The sequence below is a fragment of the Marmota marmota genome, unplaced genomic scaffold (assembly GCF_001458135.2).
Source record: "Marmota marmota marmota unplaced genomic scaffold, marMar, whole genome shotgun sequence".
NCBI lineage: Eukaryota > Metazoa > Chordata > Mammalia > Rodentia > Sciuridae > Marmota > Marmota marmota.
In genome coordinates, this window is record NW_026000026.1 from 26297455 (window position 1) to 26318899 (window position 21445).

At 47.0% G+C, this 21445-nt stretch overlaps 2 protein-coding genes across 2 annotated transcripts in view; one reads left to right on the plus strand and one right to left on the minus strand.

Moving 5' to 3' along the window:
- The window catches only part of LOC107142337 (ranBP-type and C3HC4-type zinc finger-containing protein 1), a 10811-nt gene extending 6304 nt beyond the window's left edge, over positions 1-4507 (plus strand). The window contains exons 5-8 of the mRNA XM_048811145.1: positions 874-1053; positions 1661-1759; positions 2029-2172; positions 3941-4507. Coding sequence (XP_048667102.1) covers positions 874-1053; positions 1661-1759; positions 2029-2172; positions 3941-4021 — 504 coding nt within the window. The 3' untranslated portion in view covers positions 4022-4507. The remainder of the gene's footprint in view (positions 1-873; positions 1054-1660; positions 1760-2028; positions 2173-3940) is intronic.
- A 1833-nt stretch (positions 4508-6340) lies between these two features.
- Positions 6341-18087, minus strand: Tbc1d20 (TBC1 domain family member 20). The gene is made up of 9 exons (XM_015481996.2): positions 18079-18087; positions 17715-17781; positions 17191-17376; positions 15724-15804; positions 11235-11421; positions 10917-11018; positions 10102-10243; positions 8696-8883; positions 6341-8480 (listed from the first exon to the last, which is right to left on the minus strand). Exons 1-9 carry the CDS (start codon positions 18085-18087, stop codon positions 8225-8227), a joined length of 1218 nt encoding a protein of 405 aa, XP_015337482.2. The 3' UTR covers positions 6341-8224.
- Positions 18088-21445: the final 3358 nt, after the last annotated feature.

A 21445-nucleotide genomic window follows, 5' to 3' on the forward strand; every position in this document is an offset into this window, starting at 1 on the left:
CCTCATTACATGCTTAGCAGGTGCTCTTGCCTTGAGTTGTTATTTCCCCAGCCCAAACTGGAATCTTTTTTTTAATTTTTTTTTTTTTTTTGCGGAGGACTATCAGGAATTGAATCCAGGAGGGCTTAACCACTGAGCTACATCTCCAGCCCTTTTTATTTTTTAATTTCAGACAGGAGTCTACTAAGTTGCTTAGGGCCTCACTGAATTGCTGAGACTGACCTCAGACTTGTGATCCTCCTACCTCAGCCTCCCAAGTTGCTGGGATTACAGGTGTGCACCACCATGCCTGGCCCAAATTGATTTTTTTGAGTATGATGTACCAGGATACTAATTTAACTATATTGCCCTTATCATTGCTTCTTCTTCTTATTTTTTTTTCCCATGGTACTAGGTATTGAACCCAGGACCTCCTGCATGCTAGACATGTACTCCACCATCTAATTACATCCCTAGCCCTTTTAATTTATTTTCATTTTTGGTTTATTGTTTATTTATTTACTTTGATGCCAGGGATTGAAACCAGGGATTCTTAACCACTGAGCCACATTCCCAACCTGTATTTTTTATTTTGAGGCAGGATATTCTTTTTACTTTTTATTTATTTATTTAGAGATATTATCTTGCTGAGTTGCTGAGGCTGGCCTCAAACTTGCTATCCTGCGTCAGCCTGCTGAGTGGCTGAGATCGCAGGCCTGCACCTTGGCACCCGGCTTGCATGGAGCCTTTAAACACTAGAAGGGTTATAGGAGAAAAGTACTCGGGACTGGGTTGACTGTATGGGCTGGGGCTTCCTGGAGGATATTTGGTGGCACAGAGGGCCATCTGTCGGGTATTCTGAACCCCAAGCACAAGGACATGGTGTGTTGGCAGCTCCTGAGCCCCGAGGATTACCAGCGGTTTCTGGACCTGAGCGTCTCCATTGCCGAGAACCGCAGCGCCTTCAGCTACCACTGCAAGACCCCAGACTGCAAGGGCTGGTGCTTCTTTGAGGATGATGTAAACGAGTTCCCCTGCCCCGTGTGTTTCCGCGTCAACTGCCTGCTCTGCAAGGTGCGTGGTCCCACGCTGCCTCCTCCCCTGGTTCTGTGGAGGCTGACCGCATCAGAGATCAGCACCTGTTCCCATGGGGAGGGAGCGGCGATGTTGGTCTGGGAGTTGTGATGAGGAGCTGCATGTCGCTGCCCTGACCCGGGAGGCCAATCCCAGCACTGGCCCCAGCACAGCCTAGTACTGATCCTGATCCTGGACCACGTCCTGGTCCTGGGCTGAGTTCAGCTTTGGCCCTAGTCACAGACTGAATCCTGGTCCCGTATGGAGCCCTGACCCTTGCGAGCCCCAAACTTGGCCCCAAACTCAGCTCAGACTCTACATCGCACACTTAACTGGTCCCATGCTAAGCCAGACACCGAGACCCACCCAACCCTGCCCCATCCTTCCCCAGGCACATCCCAATGCCTTCAAAAGTTGCCCATTAAAGTGATGAGCAGGCAGAGCCCAGGCTCAGACTCAGGCTTGGCAAACTGGGTCTCCAAGCAATGGACCTCTGGTGGGGTCAGAACCACAGAGGCCCAGGGACCTTCTCTGGTTGTGGCTGAAGTAGTGCTTCCAGTCTGAAGCCCCGGGAACTCTCTCCTGGACAGCCCCCCCCCCCCCGCAGGCCATCCACGAGCGCATGAACTGCAGGGAGTATCAGGACGACCTGGCCTTGCGCGCTCAGAATGACGTGGCAGCCCGGCAGACCACGGAGATGCTGAGGGTGAGCCAGGGTCGGGCTGATTTCTGCTCTGGGGGCTTCTCCGAGCTGAGTTCACAGATCCCTGGAGGCGCAGAGCTCCCTTCTGTCAACTCCCATCCCGGGATGGGCCTTAGGCCCGGAGTCAGGTGGTGAGCAGCAGGAGCAGGGTCTGGGTGGAGGCAGGGGACCGCTGTGACAAAGGAGGCCAGAGAAGTTCTGGGAGGGCGCTGGAAGCCTCCAGGGGTGGGCGCGGCAGGCGGCAGTCCCCGCCCACTCACCCTCTGCTCCAGGTGCTGCTGCAGCAGGGCGAGGCCATGCACTGCCCGCAGTGCCATATTGTGGTGCAGAAGAAGGATGGGTGCGACTGGATCCGCTGCACCGTCTGCCACACCGAGATCTGCTGGGTCACCAAGGGCCCGCGGTGGGGCCCTGGGGTGAGTTGTCCAAGGAGCAGAAGGCTTGGGGGTGGGGTGGGGAGAGTGGGGCTTGCCTGGGAGAGGGGCTTGGAAAACTATAGCCTGGGGACTGTTCCAAGCCCCACATGCTAGACAAGTGCTCTGCCACCGAGCCCCAGCCCCGCCCAGGAGAGGGTTTTTTAACATCTGTTTGTTTTTTTTTTTTTTTAACTGAACACAGGCAGGTGTGCGCTACCATTGAGCACATACCCAGCCCATTTTTATTTTTTTGGTACCCGGTTTTGAACCTTGGGGCTCTTTACCACGAAGCTACATCTCTAGCCCTTATTATTTGTTTAGAGAGGGTCTCACTAAGTTGCTGAGGCTGACCTCGAACTTATGATTCTCCTGCCTCAGCCTCCTGCATTGCTGGGATTACAGGTATGTGCGACTGCACCTTGCTTTTTACACTTTAATTTTTTTTAATTTGTTCTAATTAGTTACACATGACAGTAGCTTTTTACATTTTTATTTTTTAATCATTTTTATTTATTTATTTTTAATTTTTTTTAGTTGAAAATGGACACAATATCTTTATTATTCTTTTTTTATTTGTTTATTTTTACATGGTGCTGGGGACCGAACCCAGGGCCTCACGCTTGGGAGGCAAGCACTCTACCACTGAGCTACAACCCCAGCCCATTTATTTTTATTTTAAAAGTATTTATTTATTGGTACTGGGGATTAAACCCAGGGGTGCTTAACCACTGAGCTACATCTTCAGCCCTTTTTATTTTTTATTGTGAGACAGGGTCTCACTAAATTCTAAAGCCTCTCATTAAATTTCTGAGTCTGGCCTTGAACTTGGGATCCTCCTGCCTCAGCCTCCTGAGTCACTAGAGTTATAAGCATGTGCCACTGAGCCCAGCTACATCTTTAAATGGTGTAAACAGTATTGAAAGCGCACAGTATTTCATGACAGGTGAAAAAGATATGAAATCTAGGCTGGGGGAGTACCTCAGTGGTTGGTGCTTGCCTAGTATATGTGAGGCCTTGGGTTCAGCCCTGATCACTCTGCAGAAAACAGAAAATTAGGTGAAATCCAGATTTCAGTGTCCTCAGTACAGTTCTGTCCGAGGCCAGCCACACTCTTGTCCTGGCCTCCGGTCTCTGGCTGCTTTGGTGCCCCAGGGGCTAAGTATATGGCTGCCAGTGCCCAACATCAGGCCTTTACAGGAACCTTCTCCCTCCCTGTTGCAGAGGACAGTGGGAAAGTGCAGTCAGGAGTCCAGCAGCCTCCTCCCTGGCCCCCCACACTGAGCACTTCCCTGAGGCTCAGCTTCCTCCCCTGGGACAACCTTGGAGCCTCAGGCTTGTCAGAATCAAATGACAAAGGCATTTGCTAGGTAGAGCATCCCCTGGGAGCTCTCTGCTGAAGTCAGCTGTCCTCACTGGGGGTGTTACTGGAGTTGGGGCTCCTCGTGTGGCACACAGGAGACACTGACGAAATGGAGGGGTCTGCTTGCTCTCGCACCAGCGCTGCCCACCCGGATGTGCCAGTACTGTCCGAGCCTCTCCCACCCTGGGTCTGCGGCAGACGGACACGACTCTTGTAATAGGGGAGCTGTGGGGCCCAGAAAAGGCCTGCATGACCGCCTCTACCAGGTGGCCTAGCCAGGAGGGCCGCTCAGGAGGACCTGCGGGGACGAGGGCCCGAGTGGCAGGTGTGCTCAGGTGGGTCTGAGGGAGCAGCACAGGCAGGCTGTCCTTCCTCCCTGCTTCAAGGACGCTTCCCTCTGTCCTCTAGGGCCCCGGAGACACCAGTGGGGGCTGCCGCTGCCGTGTGAATGGCATTCCTTGCCACCCAAGCTGTCAGAACTGCCACTGAACCCAAGATGGTGGACCCAGCCCTACATCCGGAGGCAGTTGTGGGCAGGGCTGGGCTCGGAACTTGGCTCTGATTTCTGGGCTGCAAGACCGTTTTGTGCTTTGGCCAAGGCAGAGGCCCTGTGGGGATGGCCTGTTTGTGACAGGTGGTGTAGAGGCCCCACCTGAGCCTGCTGTTGGGTCACCTGTGCCCAGTGCCTTTATCCTCTTCCTGCGGGCTTGCGGCCCATCCCTCGCCTCGTCCCTGCAGCCCAGACCTTCTGGAAGGGGCTCTGTGAGCCACCGGCACCCCCACTCCTCGCCTGCAGGTCACAGCTAGCCACAGCTCGCCCCTCCACGTTGGCTTTCTGGGGTGAATTTGCTCCGCCTTTGCTGTTGGAGGCTCAGAGCTGCTGAGACCGGGCCAGCTGAGAGCACGCCCTTGGGTCTGACCGCCACCATCTCCCTCTGTTGCCTGCATGAGCAGATTAAAATGCTTTTCCAGGAAGGGTGTGTGTCTTGTCCTTGAGAGGGAGTGTCACGGGCCAGTGTCCCTGAGGCCTCTGGGAATGACATCAAGAAGGTAATCTGTCAGCCCTTTTCAGTGGTAAGAAGAGGCTGTGACTCAGTGCTGGGACCCTGTACCAGAGCTGGCATCTCTGTGCCCAAGGACACAGTGGGCCATGGGGGACCTTTGGGTGGGGGAGGGAGGCTGAGGCTGGCTGGGGAGTCTTGCTGGTCCCCCTTGACCTCTCAGTGGGGAGCCAGCGGTGGGGAGCAGAGATTTCAGAACAGATAAGGCTGCTGTGCTTGAGGGGTGAGGTTGTCCATCCTAAATTTATTTTTTGGTACTGAGGATTCTAGCCCAGGGGCAGTTTGCCATTGAACTTCATCTCTAGCTGCTGAGGCTGACCTTGAACTTGTGATCCTCCTGCCTCAATTTCTTGAGTGGCTGGGGTGATGGGCGTGTGCCACTGTCTCAGCTTGTCCATCCTAATTTTAATGTCTCAGGCAAGATGGCAAAGTATTGACCTAGTGATATTCATTAGTACCCACTCTGCTGGTCATATTAATAAAGCAAGGTCCGGAGACGTCCATTTTGTGCATTCCTCCTCCAAGCTGTGACCCATCCCCTATTGAGAGCTGGTTATTAATGCCCAAAGCAGAGTCTCTGCCACAAATGTGATCATGAGGGCAGGCAGCGGGTGCCTCTGCTGCTCCGGGCCTGACTCCAGGCTTAGATGCTAGGCCTGAGGATATTGGGGGAAGGGTTTGTTCCAGCCCTTGAATAGGCACTGCCCCCTGTCTGGATGCCCAGAGCAAAAGGTGACCCCAGGCAGTGAGCAGACACCAGAGAACATGGGTGGGTAAGTGCCCTTGGCTTGCCGTTGTGGGTGCAGGTCACTGACTCTGGCTGGCGGTGGCTGGCAGCCTCCCCACCCCTGGGGGAGGATCAGGCAGAGCTGGCTCCAGCCCAGCCTGCAGGTGCCTTTCAGACTGCCAGGACCTCTCTCCACAGACCCAGCCCCAGGCCTGGGCTTCCCCCTCCCCACAACCCCCACCCTTCATGGTCAGCTTTGTTGTGCCCTGGCTACTCCCTCCTTGGCCTTGCACATTGGGTGGGGTTTTCTGAAGCCAATTAGGTGTCCAGTAACCAGTTCTCCTGCTCTTTGGAGTTCGCATCAGGTCTCACAGTTAGAGGGCTCAGCCCAGTGACCCCCACTTCTGCCTGGCCAGATATGAATTTGGGAATTCCATGACTTCTCCCCCTTGGGCTCACTAATGTTCACAGGGAACACTGGACTCAGTGACCTGCAGCTAGAGGAGGTGACCAGAACAAGATGCGGGGTGAGCCTCCATGTCCCTGCAGTCATGTGCAGTCACGACCCCTGCATATCCACATACTCACCGGCCGGGCAACTCACAGAACCTCATTTGATTTTTCATAGATCTCCCCCCTCCAACCCCTAGGTCAATGTAATCACTTGGTGTTTCCAGTGACCAGCCCTGCATGAGGCCATTTAGGAGTCTCACTTAAGTCACCTGGTTAGCATGAACTAAGGTGAGTTTATTAAAAATGACAGACATTCCTGAATCATCCACTCCTTGGCAATTCCAAGGGTTGCAGGAACCCTGGGTCAGGAACCTGCACAAAGACCAAATAACTTACACCACACACACCCTTTCTTCAACTCTCCAGTTTTCAAAATTCTGCTGAAGAGTCAGGCATGGAGGCTGAGGCAGGAGGACTACAGTTTTGAGGTCTTGTTCCCAAAAGTAAAAAGGGCTGGGGTGTAGCTCAAGGATAGCCTAGGAGGGTGTGGACAAATGACAGACATAATTAGTAACCACATATGGCTGTTTATTTCATACAGGGCTCTCTGTACAAAATATTTACACATATTCTTTACAGAATAAATAAGTCACCTGAAGGTAAATAGATAATGCTTTCTCCTCAGTGGCTAGGGAGAATCCTGGTGTGAGCAAAGCTGCAGTGCACACTTTCTCCTTAGGCCACAGCACAGGCAAACATCGCTTGCTTCCTGGGATCCAGAGTTGTGGCCTTGGGTCGTCAGCAGCTCCTCCACCTCTTGCCATCGCTGGGTTTACAAACAGGTTTGCGTGCTGCGGCTAGAGGCACAGAGCTGTTGCCATTTGAAAAGATGGCAAGAGGACAAACTTGGCACAGGAGAAGATGGAATATTTGCCATCTCTTGTCACCTCTGGATCCTGGAAGAATTTTCATTTGTCCTAATGATCCCACCGCTTTCTAGATTAATCCATCTGCTGCACATTCACCCTACGTGCCTCCTGCTGTGCACGACTCACCATGCTTTAAGATGTTTTGGTTAAAGTGCTCAGTGTAACTCAGAACTCTCCAGCATGCTGGCAGGAAGCCTGCTGACCACCCACCCTGCACATCATGGGCATGCAGGAGGGCGGAGTGCTTCTGACCCGTTCACTTAATGAAATCACCAGCTGGGAGAGCCCAGGAAAATAAAAGTACACAGCTGCTCCACACAATGCACTCCAATTTTTAAAGCAGCAAAAGGCACTCCCCCCCCCCCCCCCAAGCTCGAGTTAATGTACAAACCTGGCTTCACTCACAGAAAGCTGCCCAGGACGACTGTGGGATCCCCCTTCTTCCCAAGGCCTGGGGGCCCTCCGAGAAGCCTGGGGCGGGACTGGCTGCTCTGGGCCCTGCCATGCTCTTCATGCTACAGTTTGTCCCTTTCTGGTACCATCAAGTTTCCACCATTTCCCACTAGGCAGAGACCAGGGGCTCTGCTATATCAAGCCCAGACGATGCGAGTGGGCGCCTCCCTGGGAGTGGAAGGCTGGTCTGTGGGGAACAGGAAGGAAGCAAAGTGGGTTGGAAGTGGGGGGCTCTCCACAAACGGCAGCTCTGGCTGAAGTGAAATGTTACGCAGTTGAGTAGAAAGTAAACTTCAGGGTTGTACAAGCTCATCCTTCTGATGAGAACTATTTTTTTCCATGAAGGAACGATTCTTTTTAAAGTGAAAGTACTTTACATGTTAGGAGTATATAATTCTAAAAATAGTAATAAAAGTGTCTTTTATAAGTAATGTCATGTGGCTTGTAGAAGAGAACAGGAAGAAATAAAAAGGCAGGCAAACCAGTCTAGGTAATATTCTTTCCTGCTGGACTGGAAGTACCCACGTGATTTCTGGGCTGAAAATAGGTAGGATTTCACCAGTCACCTCATTCGTGTCTGATTTCTGACCAGCTAATGGAGCTGCTTTTAAAAGGGCTCCCACTCGAGAATCCTCTGCCCCTCACTTTCATCCAAGACCCCACTCCTTCAGCAGCAGGCCTCTTTCCTCGTCTATCTGAAGTGGACAGAACCCCAGGAGCTGCAAGGAGGGCATTCTGGGGTCTGGCTTACTTTCTATTGGGTAGCCAGGACGTCCCCCAGTAGCCAGGGAAGCCCAGGCCCTGAGGTTCTCAGGATGGCTGGGAACAAAAGAACCCACTTCCACCAACATGAGGGGAGGTGGCAGAGACACTCTCAGGTCCGTGGAAGACACCGCAGGTCAGGCTTGCTCTGTGACTGGCCTCCAAAGCCATGGCAAACGTGGCAGGCGAGGGTGGCAGGAACAGAACACCCTCGACAGAAACCGTTTTAATCAAGGAAATTCCATCTTCTCAGTCCTTCTGGGAAAGGGCGAGACCGGGAGCACTGTGAGAGGAAGTGGCTCGGGCTTCAGGGGAAGAGCTGCAGCTGGAACTTGGGGGCCCATTCCAGGGCACTTTTCACCACTGCTAGAGCAGCTGCTCCCAGGGCCACCGTCAGCCCCATCACTGCCAGTTTCACAAAGCGGTTGGTCCTTGGTTTGGTCAGAACATCTTTTGTTCGAGTCTCAGGTCGCAGAAGTCCTCGAAACCGCTGCCGCAGCACCATATCCGGCCTCTGTTGGGCTGATGCCAGCTCAAAGTCTTTGAAGGTAGAGGCTGCAGTTCTGCAGAGGAAGGAGGCAGAAATAAGGACTGGTATGAAGGAAGAAGAAGAGGAGCGGTAGAGCCAGAAAGTTCTTTTGGATAAAGACCCGAGAAGTCTAAGGGGATTCGGCTGGAATGGCTCTGGCCACTGTCTTGCCCTGTCCTCACCCCACAGTCTCCCCTGCCTCTGCCCTTTACAGCTGCCCCAACTCTACTAGTGCCTCGCTCTGCTCACCTCTCAGCCTGCTGCTGGGCAGCAGCCTCCCGTGCGAGTTCTGAAGGGGGAAACTGAACAAAGAGGTCCCCTGCTCTGCTGATCAGCGTCTCATAGGGCAGGTCCTGAGGGATCTGGGACAACAAATGGTGGACCGAGGCCATGTCACAGTCACAGTCCAGAACTTCCTGCTCACGATACAACACAATCTGTGGGAAGAAAGACTTTGCATCATGGACCAGACACACAGGGCCGTGGCCAGCTGCCTCTCAGTCTCTATAGAGATGAGTTCAAACCGGAAACAGAGCCCAGCCCAGCTGCTCAGCAAGCTCTTGTATCCATCCAGGAAGGAAGGAGGCACATTCTTTCAGTGCTATTCCACAGCTGGGCTGGGCCTTCCTGCTAGGAGCGCACTGCCACTCATGACGTGAAAGACTGACAAATTAAAGTAAGTCCTTCCAGGCACATTTGTCTGCTCAAGTGTCTCTCAGAGTCTTGAAAGAAATGAAGGCGATTCTTTTAAGAAGAAAAGGAGAGGGATCATGGGAAGATTCTTGGAGCTTCAGCAAAGAAATGGTTCAAAATCGTAGAAGGAATCGTCTCGTTCCCTTTAAACATCTTCCTTCTTACCGCTGGCCCACAAATCCACTGCTGTTGAAGGGATCTGTGAAGAACTTCCTGGGTCCCCACCTCTACAAATTACTCAGGCCTGTGCTTCCCCCACCCCCCATACAAGGGATTGAACTCAGGGGTGCTCTACCACTGAGTTACATCCCTATCTTTTTTTTTTTTTAATTTTGTAGTTGTAGACAGACACAATGCCTTTATTTTATTTGTTTTTTATTTTTATGTGGTGCTGAAGATAGAACCCAGTGCCTCACGCATGCTAGGCAAGTACTCTGCCCCAGCCCCCCTATCCCTTTTTTAAAAAAAATTTTAACTTTATTTTGAGACAGAATCTTGCTAAGTTGTTCCCACTAGCCTCAAACTTGTGATCCTGCTGCGTCAGCCCCTGACTTATCGGGGTTACAGGTGTGCGTTACCTTCTAGTAAGTGCAGCCCTCACCACTATCACCAGCCACCTCGCTTCTATAGCCCGAGGCCAGCTCTCTCCTTTGGCAGCTGCTGTGCAGACTGCTTCCCTATGAGGTTCATCAGGTGAACATAGTTCCAGAAGGCATCAGCAGAACAATGACAATTCACACTGCACACTGGCACTTCAAAGGTTCAGAGAGTCTTACAGGATAGAAATCTCTGTAATTTTCTGTTTTTCATAACACCCCCATTTACACTGCACAGAAGAGGGACACCTGCCTAGGAAATGCCATCTCTTGCATGTTTTCATGATCACCAGACCCCTGCAGGGAAGATGGTCAACCTAGGGTGGGTGGCGGAGAGCCTGGCTGCTGCCTATGGTGGGTACCTACCACAGCTGCAAAGTAAATGGGCATCAGCGGATGGCAGGCCAGGAAGAAATCATATAACCGCACAACGTGCCTGAAGTCAGACAGGACGTGCCCAAACCAGGTGATGAGCCAGCTGAGGGCAAAGATGGTCCCCACCTCAGCACTAGGAGCAAAGGAAATCCAAATGTTAGGTTCTCTGTTATGTCACCCCTTCCCTCTCTCAGGGCCAAGCATTTGGGAAATACACTTTTTTTTTTTTTTTTTAAATCCAGCTACCTGAGAACTTAGCATTTTCTCCTCAAAAAATTGCAGCATGACACTCATACCACAACAGCATGCTGCCTGCTGTATCTCACCAAGCGCTCTTCTAATGCTCAACAGATGTCAACTATTGGAATAAGGAGGTGTTTGCAGAGAACTATATTGTGATTTTCTTTCTGAGACAATTTTGATATCTGCACAGAAAATTTTCTTCTCCTTGGAACTTGGGAAATAAAATCACTCATGGATGGCCTTGTCCTTTTATCTCAATCTCCAAGAACTCGTACTTCATCTTGGAGCAAGTCTAAGTTGGTAAACTGATGCCACCCCTCCTCCCTACCAGATGTGAATTCCTCAAGCCAGGGGTCGTCTCCCCCTTGCATTCCAGTACCCGAAAAAGGGCTCTAAGACTATGTAAAGAACCGAATCATCCAGATTGCTGGTGACTGGAAGGGACAACCAACATGAATCAACCTAATATATGAGGAAACGGAAAAATATCTGTGAAGAAGAAACAAGAGCCAGGAGAGCAAAGGCAAGACGGGTGGTACACACATGAAGGCGGCATCGCGTACCTCTGCATGAAGTCATGGAGCTCTGGGTTCACCTGGTCTATGATGGGCATCAGGTAGTTTAAAATGTGCCTGGTGTTGTCCATTGTGGGATCCATGAAGTCCCTAGAGTGAGACAATTCAATGAGCTTAGTCGGATCAAGCACTTAGATATCATGGCTGGAGGCTGTGACCGCTGAAAAAACTGAAAAGAAAATGACAAAGGGAGTTGGGGATGTGGCTCAGTGGCAAAGCACCCCTGGGTTCAATCCCCAGTGCCCAAAGGAAGAAAAAAAGGACTAAGGAGTGACACCCTCATGTTATATCCCTCTGCAGGCGTACCTGAGGTGGTGGGTAGACAATTTTTCTACCAGGGATGTTGCCAGCCTCTCGCCTACCACCAGCAGAAACGTAATCACTATGTCATGGTAGCCCTGGTAGTAGTGCAGCTGAGGGTTGCGCTCCAAGATGAGGAGGATGATGTCAATGAGCTCTTCCTGGAGCCCCTCTCTCTGTTCATCTGGCATGCCTGTGGAGAGGAGGTACGTTTGAAAACAGCAAGCAGCCCAGTAACAGGGAGATTAGGAAGAAGGCCAGCAATGGATTTTTCAGAGAAAGTGTCCAATAAAAGAAAATGGATTTAAAACAAGTTGGGGGGCTGGGGATGTGGCTCAAGCGGTAGTGCGCTCGCCTGGCATGCGTGTGGCCCGGGTTCGATCCTCAGCACCACATACAAACAAAGATGTTGTGTCCGCCGAAAACTAAAAAATAAATATTAAAATTCTCTCTCTCTCTCCCTCTCTCTTAAAAAAAATAAAACAAGTTGGTAACATCTATCAAGTTGACACACAGAAAAGAGCCACACCTTCAACATACAGGGGGAACCTGAAGACACCAACTTAACCAAATTGGAGTTACTATCCTCCACAAGGGATGGTGGGATGGCATACACCTCTTGATATGATGTGCTGACAGGAGCTCTGTGGCACATGGGTGGAACTCCTATCAGGTGCATAAGCCTGATCTCACAATGAGGAAACACCAGGCAAAGTCAAAGTAAAGAAAACTGAGCAGGATAACTAGGCTGTTATAAAATACAAAGGAACTGCTACAGATTAAGAGAGGCTGAAGAAGCCAGGTGCAGTAGCACATGCCTCTAACCCCAGCAGCTCAGGAGGCTAAGATAGGAGGACAGCAAGTTCAAAGTCAGCCTCAGTAAAAGAAAAGTGCTAAGCAACTTGGTGAGACCCTGTCTTTAAATAAAATACCAAAAGGGGCTGGGGATGTGGCTCAGTGGTCGGGTGCCCCTGAGTTCAATCCCTGTACTTCCTCCCTGAAAAAAAAGGCTAAAGAGATGATGGCTGAATGGGAAATGGGTGAATTTGTATTTCCTCTTCCTATAAAGGATAAGTGGTGAGATGGTGAAATCTCAAAAATTAGACTGGATTAGATAACAGTATTTTTCAATGTTGCCACTGATTTGGTGAGAACCTTAATTTTAGAACTACATTCCTGAAATAGTTTGGTTAAAGAGGAACCATGTTTACGATGAATTTTTTTTTTTTTTGATATGGGGGACTGAACTCAAGGGGCACTCGACCACTGAGCTGCATCCGCAGCCCTATTTTGTATTTTATTTAGAGACAGGGTCTCACTGAGTTGCCTAGTGCCTCATTTTTGCTGACTCTAGCTTTGAACTCATGACCTTCCTGCCTCAGTTTCCCCAGCTGCTGGGATTACAGGCATGCACCATGGTGCCTGGCTTTTTTTTTTTGGTACCCGGGATTGAACTCAGGGGCACTTGACCACTGAACTCTATCCCCAGGCCTTTTTAATATTTTATTTAGAGACAGAGTCTCACTGAGTTGCTGGGATTATAGGCTTGCTACATTGTGCCTGGCCAGCTTCTTTTTTTTAATATTAATTTTAAAAAATTTATTTATTTTTTATTTGTTCTTTTAGAGAACATGACAATAAAGTGTATTCCGACATATTATACATGGAGTATAACTTTTTCTAATTAGGATCCCACTGTACTCTTAAATAATAGTTCAGAAAAAAATTCATTTCTATGTATAAAGAAGAAAAGAATAGCAAAGAGTTAATAAAACAAATGTGGTAAAACACATAAGGAAATCTGGGTAAAAGGTATCTGGAGAATTCTTTGTCCTACTTTTGCAACTTTTTGGAATGAAATTATAAATTAAAAATTGAAAAAGCTGCATGTTCCCCTCTAAACTAAATCAATATTCCAGGGAAGACTGATCTCCTCCACCCGAAAATACATTTAGAAACGGGGGCGCCTGTCTCCAGAGCTCTTTCAGAGGATGAACCCAGTCCGCAGTGGTCAGCAAGCTCCTCACTCATCTGGGTGTTTAATGTTAAGAGTGCTGAACTGTCCCCCTAAGCCAGCAGCAAGGGGAGGGCTGTGCTCAGCGGGAATGGCAAGACTACAGCCCAAAGGTGAGAAGCCCAGTAGGTTTGCGTCCTGCATCTCTCGGGCAGTTCAGGAGCAAGAGATGAATCCAGCTAGACCTCAAGGCTCAGCTAAGGGAGCTGAATGCCACCAAAGCCAAGGAGACTAAAGTGGGCCATAGTCAGAAAGCTATCACAATCTTTGATCTAGTTCTGCTGAAAACTTCCCAGAAAATCCAACCCTGGCTAGTCTGTGAACTTAAGATAAAGCTCAGCAGGAAGCATGATCAGAGGACAACTGCACCTAAGCCAACTTGAAAAAGCCATAGGAAAAACAAGCAAAAATGTCCTGAGAGCTGCATGCGGACAGCCGTACAGGCTGTGACCATTGACATGGGTAAGAGACTCTGTCTGAAGCTGGACAGCAGTCTGCTGCTCATAAAGGTTCACTCTGACAAAGCTTGACAGAACAATGTGGAACACAAGAGCACAACTCAGGTGTAAGATGCTCACAGGCTGGGGCTGTGGCTCAAGTGGTAGGGCGCTCACCTAGCATGCGTGAGGCACTTGGTTCGATCCTTAGCACCACATAAAAATAAAGGTATTATGTCCATCTAAAACTAAAACATAAGCTCACAGGCAAGGATGCTAATTTTGAATTCCCGAAGTTTGAGTTATAAATATAGTAGCAGCTTAACTTTCACTGTTAAAAACCGATATGGGAGAAAACAGCTCACTTAAGGGCTCAGATCCCACTGAACAAAAGGTGCAAGGTGACAGCAAAGCTTACCTCATGCCCACATTTCCTCCACCACGTCTCAAAAAAAAGTCATATTTCAAACAATAAAACAACAACAACAAAAAAGAAATAAACCAAGAACTATGGATAGGTAAAATAATGAAAGCAGTTAAGAGTCAAAACTAAACCCTATTTGAATTTCCAAAGTGAAGAGCGTTCAGCCAAGCCCAGCGGAAAACGAATGGAAAATACCACAAAGCCACGACAAAAGTTCAGCCTGCCAGAGCAGCACAGACTGAAGTGACACAATGGAAGAGGAACAGAGGGCTCGGAGGGAAAGCAGTTTACTAGGGGAGGCAAGGGGAGCCTTCCGCTCGGAGAGGTCTCATTTGGACTAGGAGGTAGGAAAAAGGGACTGGATCATGGGTACAAATCTTATCAAAACCAAGTCCAAGGGCTGATGCTGTAGCTCCATGGCAGAGCACTTGCCTAGCATGTGTGAAGCACTGGGTTCCGTCCTTAGCACTGCATACAAAAATAAACAAAATAAAAGCATGGTGTCAATCTACAATTATAAAACAAAACAAAACCAAGTTAGAGCTGGGCACCGTGGCACACACCTGTAATCCCAGCTACTTGGAAGGTTAAGGCAGGAGGATCACAAGTTTGAGGTCAGCCTTGGCAACATGGCAAGACCCGGTCTCAAAATTTAAAAAATAAATAAATAAATAAAGGGCTGGGGATGCAGCTTGGTGGTAGAGTACCCTGGGGTTTAAACTCCAGTACAGGAAAACAATAACAACAACAAGAAAACCAAAGTTGGCAGGCTACTGGCTACAAGGGAGTCACAAGGGCCTCTCTAGGGAACATGGATACAAGCAGGAAAGAAGACCCTAACAGATAAATCCAAGCTAGAGCTTGGTTTCAAATGAGTGAAAAACAGGGTTAGAGGCTCTAGTTCCCTTCAGCAGCTCTCCTCTCTCCAGGGACTTCCAAGTGGAGTAATTAGAGGAAGAGAAATAGGTCATATATATAAGGTTTGTCGTCCAGTTTCCTTCCTTGTGAAAATGGAAATGACAAGGAACCCTCTCTTTCTTCCTGAGAAGCGGGAGGCATTTTTTTTTTTGGTGGTACTGGAAATCGAAACTATGGCCTTATGCATGCAAAGCAAGCACTCTACCAACTGAGCTATAGCCCCAGCCAAGGGAGGCAATTTTAAGAATAGATTCTATGAACATGAAGGGAATGGCCTCCCCTCTAGTCCAAGGGACCTAATACAAGTATGTTTAAAAATCTAGTTAGATGATGATATTAACAGTTCTTATTAGTATCCAATTTAAGACAATTTGCTCTCTAAAGCCAGACTGATGGCTCTACCATCAGTCTGTGGTATGAAGAAAAAAAAAAAAGACCAAAAAAAATTCTTCTTCTCTCATTACCACCTCCAGGCCAAGAAATATGTCAGGTTTAGGCTTTCACAAAGAAGGCCTGATGGTGGCCTAGTCATCAAAAGAATGACTCAGCAGACTGAAAGTACCCCAAATGCTTGAGAAGCAGGGTCCTACATGTTGGGCCTCTGTGGGCTGGGATGGAAAGTCCTCAAGACTGGCAAGCACCAACACAAGAGGGAAGTGCAACAGAGCAGAAAGACTTCCAAAGGAAGGAAGAGCGTCTCACCAGGAGGGAACCGCCGTAAAGACCGCCTGACGTCCAGCAGCACTTGTTGGTAGTCCTTGCTTATCTGACGTAGGTCCTTTCCTATTGGAAAAAGAACGTGTTACTGCAGGAATGTCTGGGAAGTCATATAAGGAGCAAAACGTTCTGGAATAACATCAAAGCCCTGGTGGATACAATGCAGCTTTTTCCTGAAAAGTATACAACTCCAGATACATGTGGAAGGGAATCCCTACTCAGTATTAAATGCATGCTGGAGTGTTTCTTTTTTTGTTTTTGTTTTTTGGTACTGGGGATTAACCTAGGACTGCTTTACTGCTAAGCTACATTCCCAGTCATTTTTATTTTGAGTTTTGAGTCAGGGTCTCAATAAGTGGTTTAGGGCCTTAAATTCTGAGACTGGCCTTGAACTTGTGATCCTCCTGCCTCAGCTTCCTGAGTCGCTGGCTGGGATTATAGGCATATATCATCATGTATGGACAAACACATGCTGTTTAATGCAAGTCATGAACAGACTGTCCACAGTGGGGTGGCGACAGCACCAGAAAAGTCAGGAGGCCTGGGTCTGTGCAGGCTGCCACTGAGCATCACTAGAGAATAGCCCATGTGTGCAAAATGATGATATTCCCTTTGATTTGCACCTTTCAGATTACTAAAAGTACTGAATAAAATTATGAATGTGGAAGTCATAAACCAATGAAAAAAATTCCAACATCTATAAGATCTAAGGCATCCTGAGCTGTTCAGAAAGGAGTAAACTCAGACAAAGATGAACCTGACACCCCTCAGCCCTGAAATTCTAAAACTAGGATACTGCAAACAGGAGACAGAACTTGTGGTCAGTTGGTTGGTAAGTCCAACTAGTTCAAGAATACAGCAGTATTTTCTTGCTATTATATACACAAGGGTACCATTTCCCTCAAGCCACAACAAGTGCTATAAGAAGCACAGATTTCCTTTGCAACCTAAATCAAAAGTATGAGAGGAAGCTGTGTAAATTTCCACACACTGATTCCATCTTATCAGGAGACATGGGAAGTCTGGAATCTGACAGAAGAATTCCATCCCAGAACTGACAGTATGAATATAGCAATGCCTTTTTTTTTTTTTTTTTGGTACTAGGAATTTAACTCAGAGTCGCTTTACCACTGAGTTACATCCCCATCCCTTTCTGTTTTGAGACAGAGCCTCGATAAGATGCCCAGGCTGGCCTATAATTTGTGATCCTTCTGCCTTAACCCCCCCAATAGCTGGGATTATAGATATGTGTGACCTTGACTGGCTTGATTCCAGTTTTGAATAAGACTCTACTCATCAGTCTGAACTTATTTTCAGAGTGGGCTCAAGGATTTCCTAAAATGTTTTTGATTTACTCATCTATTCTTGGTTGATCATAAAAATCAAGGATCCCAGTATTATTTTCTCCCCACCTCCCGGACAAGCTCCCCTCCTGGGCCCTTACCCCATTACCTGATATAGGAGGTGGGTCACTCGTATTGACATTGAGGAGCTTGGGCCACACTTTTCGTCTGATCTCATCAGTCAGGAGACCTCCTTCACTGATAGCCATGCGTCTGAGGGCAGCCACGTCAGTGGGATCACTGTTCAGAGCCTGATATATCTCTGCCACTTTCTTCTTCCTTTTGGCACTAAAACCTGAAATAACAACAACAAAAAAAGGGTGTATGTGGGGAATGTGAGGCTTACATTCAGCACGTGTAGTTTTCTGCTTGGGGCTCCCTCTCCTTATTTGGTTTGAGGTAAGGTAGGTACCTCCTGTTAGAAGCTGGCATTTAAATCTCATGGACAGAGACACTCAAAATTTCATGCCAAGTGCTTTTAATCCTGTGGGGGGGGCACTCATTATAAAATAATTAAAAATTACTTATTTCGTTTTTGATACTGAGGATTAAACCCAGGGCTTCATGCATGCTAGGCAAGCGTTCTCCACTGAGCTGCATTCCCTCCTGTCTAACAGGAGGTACCTACCTTACCTCTCCCTTTCTGGAGATAGAGTGTTGCTAAATTGCTAAGGCTGACCCCAGACTTGAAATCTTCTTGCTTCAGCCTCCTCAGTAGCTGAGATTACAGGTGTGCACTACTTTTTAGAAGGTGATTTATTCTATAGGTTGGAACCAATGATCATAGGTACAGAGCATCTTTCTTTAAAGAAAAAAAAAAGGCATTAACATCAGACAGAAAAAAAGAATGTGTTAACATTAGACAGATCATGGTTCACATCTGGGTCTGCCACTTATCCCTTCAAATAACTTTGAGCAGATTATTCCACCTCTCTGGTCCTCAGGGTTAACACCAATCTGTCAGGACAGTCACAATTATTTACTAAATATTAGTTACCTTCCTCATTCTAAAACAGCAAAGATTTTAAAAAATCAACCCACGAATAATTATGTAGCACATGATGTGTAAGATTCTACTGAGATATATAAGTAACAAGCAAGGAATCAGAATTATAATAAATGTTCAGTAAATTCAGGCTTATCAGTCAGTGGCAATGTTTTCCTGTTCTTTCTTAGTACTCAAACTTCAAAGAACACTCATATCTCAATTTAGGAAAAATTTCCTATCATTTATGTAGGAAAAAGGTAATTCAAAACTCAATCCTAGCTCTCTGCTTTCTGACTGTCATGTCCCAAGTTGTTTTTCTCCTCCATAACCTTCCACCATGATGCTCTGCCTCACTTCAGGCCCAGAGCAATGGAGTTAGCTATCTATGGACTGAGACATTTGGAACTGTGAGCACCAAATAAACTTTCCCTCCTCTAAAAACAAACAAACAACAATAACAACAACAACAAAAAAAACAAACAAAAACAAAAAATAAAACCCTCTAAGTATTAGGGCTGGGGGTGTAGCTCAGGGTGTGGCTCTGTAATGCCTCAATACACATTTTGTTTTGTTTTGCAGTACTGAGGATTGAACCCAGGAGCACTATGCCACCATAGGGCTACATTCCCAGTCCTTTTTATTTTATTTCATTTTTTGGTACCAGGGATTGAACTCAGGGGCACTCAATCACTGAGCCACATCCCCAGCCCTATATTGTATTTTATTTAGAGACAGGGTCTCACTGAGTTGCTTAGTGCCTTGCTAGGTTGCTGAGGCTGGCTTTGAATTCGCAATCCTCCTGCCTCAGCCTCCTGAGTTGCTGGGATTACAGGCATGCACCAACAGTTCTTTTTATTTTTTGAGACAGGGTCTTGCTAAGTTACCAAGGCTGGCCTTGAACTTGCCATCTTCCTGCCTCAACCTCCTGAATCACTCAGATTATAGGCGTGTTTTACTGTGTGATGCTCAATACTACATTTTTAACAAAATCACATAGAGAAGTCTCAAGTTACACATATCAGTTTTTACATATACCAGTTAATATAACTGGTGAACATAAGAATCACGCGGAGACAGTTTCAGAAGCAAGAGTTGTCAAAGGGTACTAGGATTTCTAGTGTGGCTGGAGGTTAGAGATATTGATTGCACACAAAGCAATCATTTCTCAACAACCATATAAATTACTGGTGATCAGAAAGTAATGTTTTAAGCTTCTTACATTCTTATGTGATAGTCTGTTATTTACAGGCATTTTACTGTGCTTACATTACTTTTTAGGATATAGGTTGGGGATTTATGGTTGATATCTGTCACTATTAGTCTTCTATTTAAAATAATCGCGTCATAGGATCTTAGAATTTTCAAGCAGATGGCTTATTTTATTTATTTTTTGGTATTGGAGATTTAATCCAAGAGTACTTTAACACTGAACTACATCCCAGCCTCTTTTTTATTTCGAGAAAGACTCTTGCTAAGTTACTTAGGGTCTTGCAGGAACTTGCAATCCTCCTGTCACAGCCTCCTGGGTTGCTGGGATTACAGGCATGCACCACTGTATCCAAATGAATAGCTACTTTTAGAATAGCTAGCTGAAGTTAAATGAATGATGGGTATATTTAGATTCTTTTCTTTTGCCTGTACCACTGAGAAAATGAAACAAAACACAAGAAAAGTGAAATAAGACAACATCAAATGTTACAAGGCACTGTCCTATAATTTTTAAAAAAAAAAAAAAGGTGTACACAGACAGTGAAGGCCAAGAACCCAAAAGTGATTTTAACAAGTCAGGCCAAGAAGCATAACTTAAAAAGAGGATTTAGTAGAGAATAGAAGGTTTGAACATACATACAGGGCTTCTTCTTGGATAGCAAACAGATTCATTAAAAAATATTATGGAATAAATTTTAATACAAGGCTCTAGAGTTAATGTAAGAAGGAAGGTAACATTGGAAGAAAGGTTAGACTTCAGAAAGGTCATTAAGCAGGTTTCCTCAGCAATGTTCTATTCTGAGACAAAAGTCTGCCTCAAACTGTCTCCATGAGAAAGTTGCACATTATTAACAGAAATGGGAACTGGTACTAGGAGCCTGTGAGAGCTGTGCCATATAAACCACACAAACAGAGGACTGGGGTCACATGCCACTGAAGTTGCAGACAGTAAAATAACATAAGTGACTTTTTGCCAGGTACCCTGTTATCTTGGCCAAACTATTGTTATTCTCCTAACAACAATGATAGCCTAGGAGGGTGATCATTTGTCTGAGATCTTCCTGATTTACAACTGGAGTCTTGCTGTAACTGTTCACAGCTAACTCCTCTTGCAACCTGCAAAACTGGCCCAGTTTGGATACTAAATTAAATGGCTGCTTTACCCAGAAATCATGAAAAATCAAGTCCCCAATTCCCTCTGTCAGCAAATTAAATGTTTATGAGGTATGTCAAGCTCTTAGCTCTGGTGTGTCTAGTGTGTCTATCCTTGGGTTCATTTCCTCCTTCCTTCCATCCATTCACCCACCCATCAGTCCATCATTTAATGAGTGACTATCTGTACAAGCACTGTACTGAATAAAGAGATTAATATGTCTCCCACCCAGACCTTTAGTATATCATTTTAGAGAGGAACACAATTATTACATAGGATATTACAGAATCATGAAGGATTATGAAAACCTAGAAGAATGAATGACTACTTCTGAGACAATGAGGAAAGGCTTCACCAAGAATAGTCTGGTATCTTCTTGAAAACTTGGCCACACAGAAGAGTGTGTTGAAGGGAAAGTATTCCTGGCAGAGGAAAGAGTATGTGCAAAGACCTTGTCACATGAACTAAACACCAACAGCATGTCTGGGAAACAGAGGAGTTCTGACATGTGGCAGAGTTGGGTACAGGAAGAGTGCAGAAGCAGGGGCACTGAAGGAAGTGAGGCTAATCAAGGTCAGGCTGTACTCAGCCTGCAGGAAGTCTGGTTAACACCCTGCAGGGACTTCCTCCTTTGGAAGAAGAGGCTGAATGTTTTCAGAGGGGTCACAGGCATACAGGAAACAGAAGACTCTCCGCCTTTCTCCCCTGGCTAGGGATGGAACCCAGGGCTTCACGCATGCTACCACTGAGCTACATGCCAGCCCAAGAAGACTTTTTAGAAACTTTTTTTTTTTTGGCAGTACCGGGGATTGAACCCAAGGCCTTGAGGTTGGTAGGCAAGGGCTTTACCACTGAGCCATATCCTCAGACTCCAAGAAGACTTTTTATATGACAACACAGGCTGAGACAAAATAAGTGCAGAAATTTAATTAATTTCCACAAGGAAAAAAAACTAACTTTTTTTTTACTTGTGTATTCTTGCACTTTCCATACATCACAAGTTAAGAGCACTTA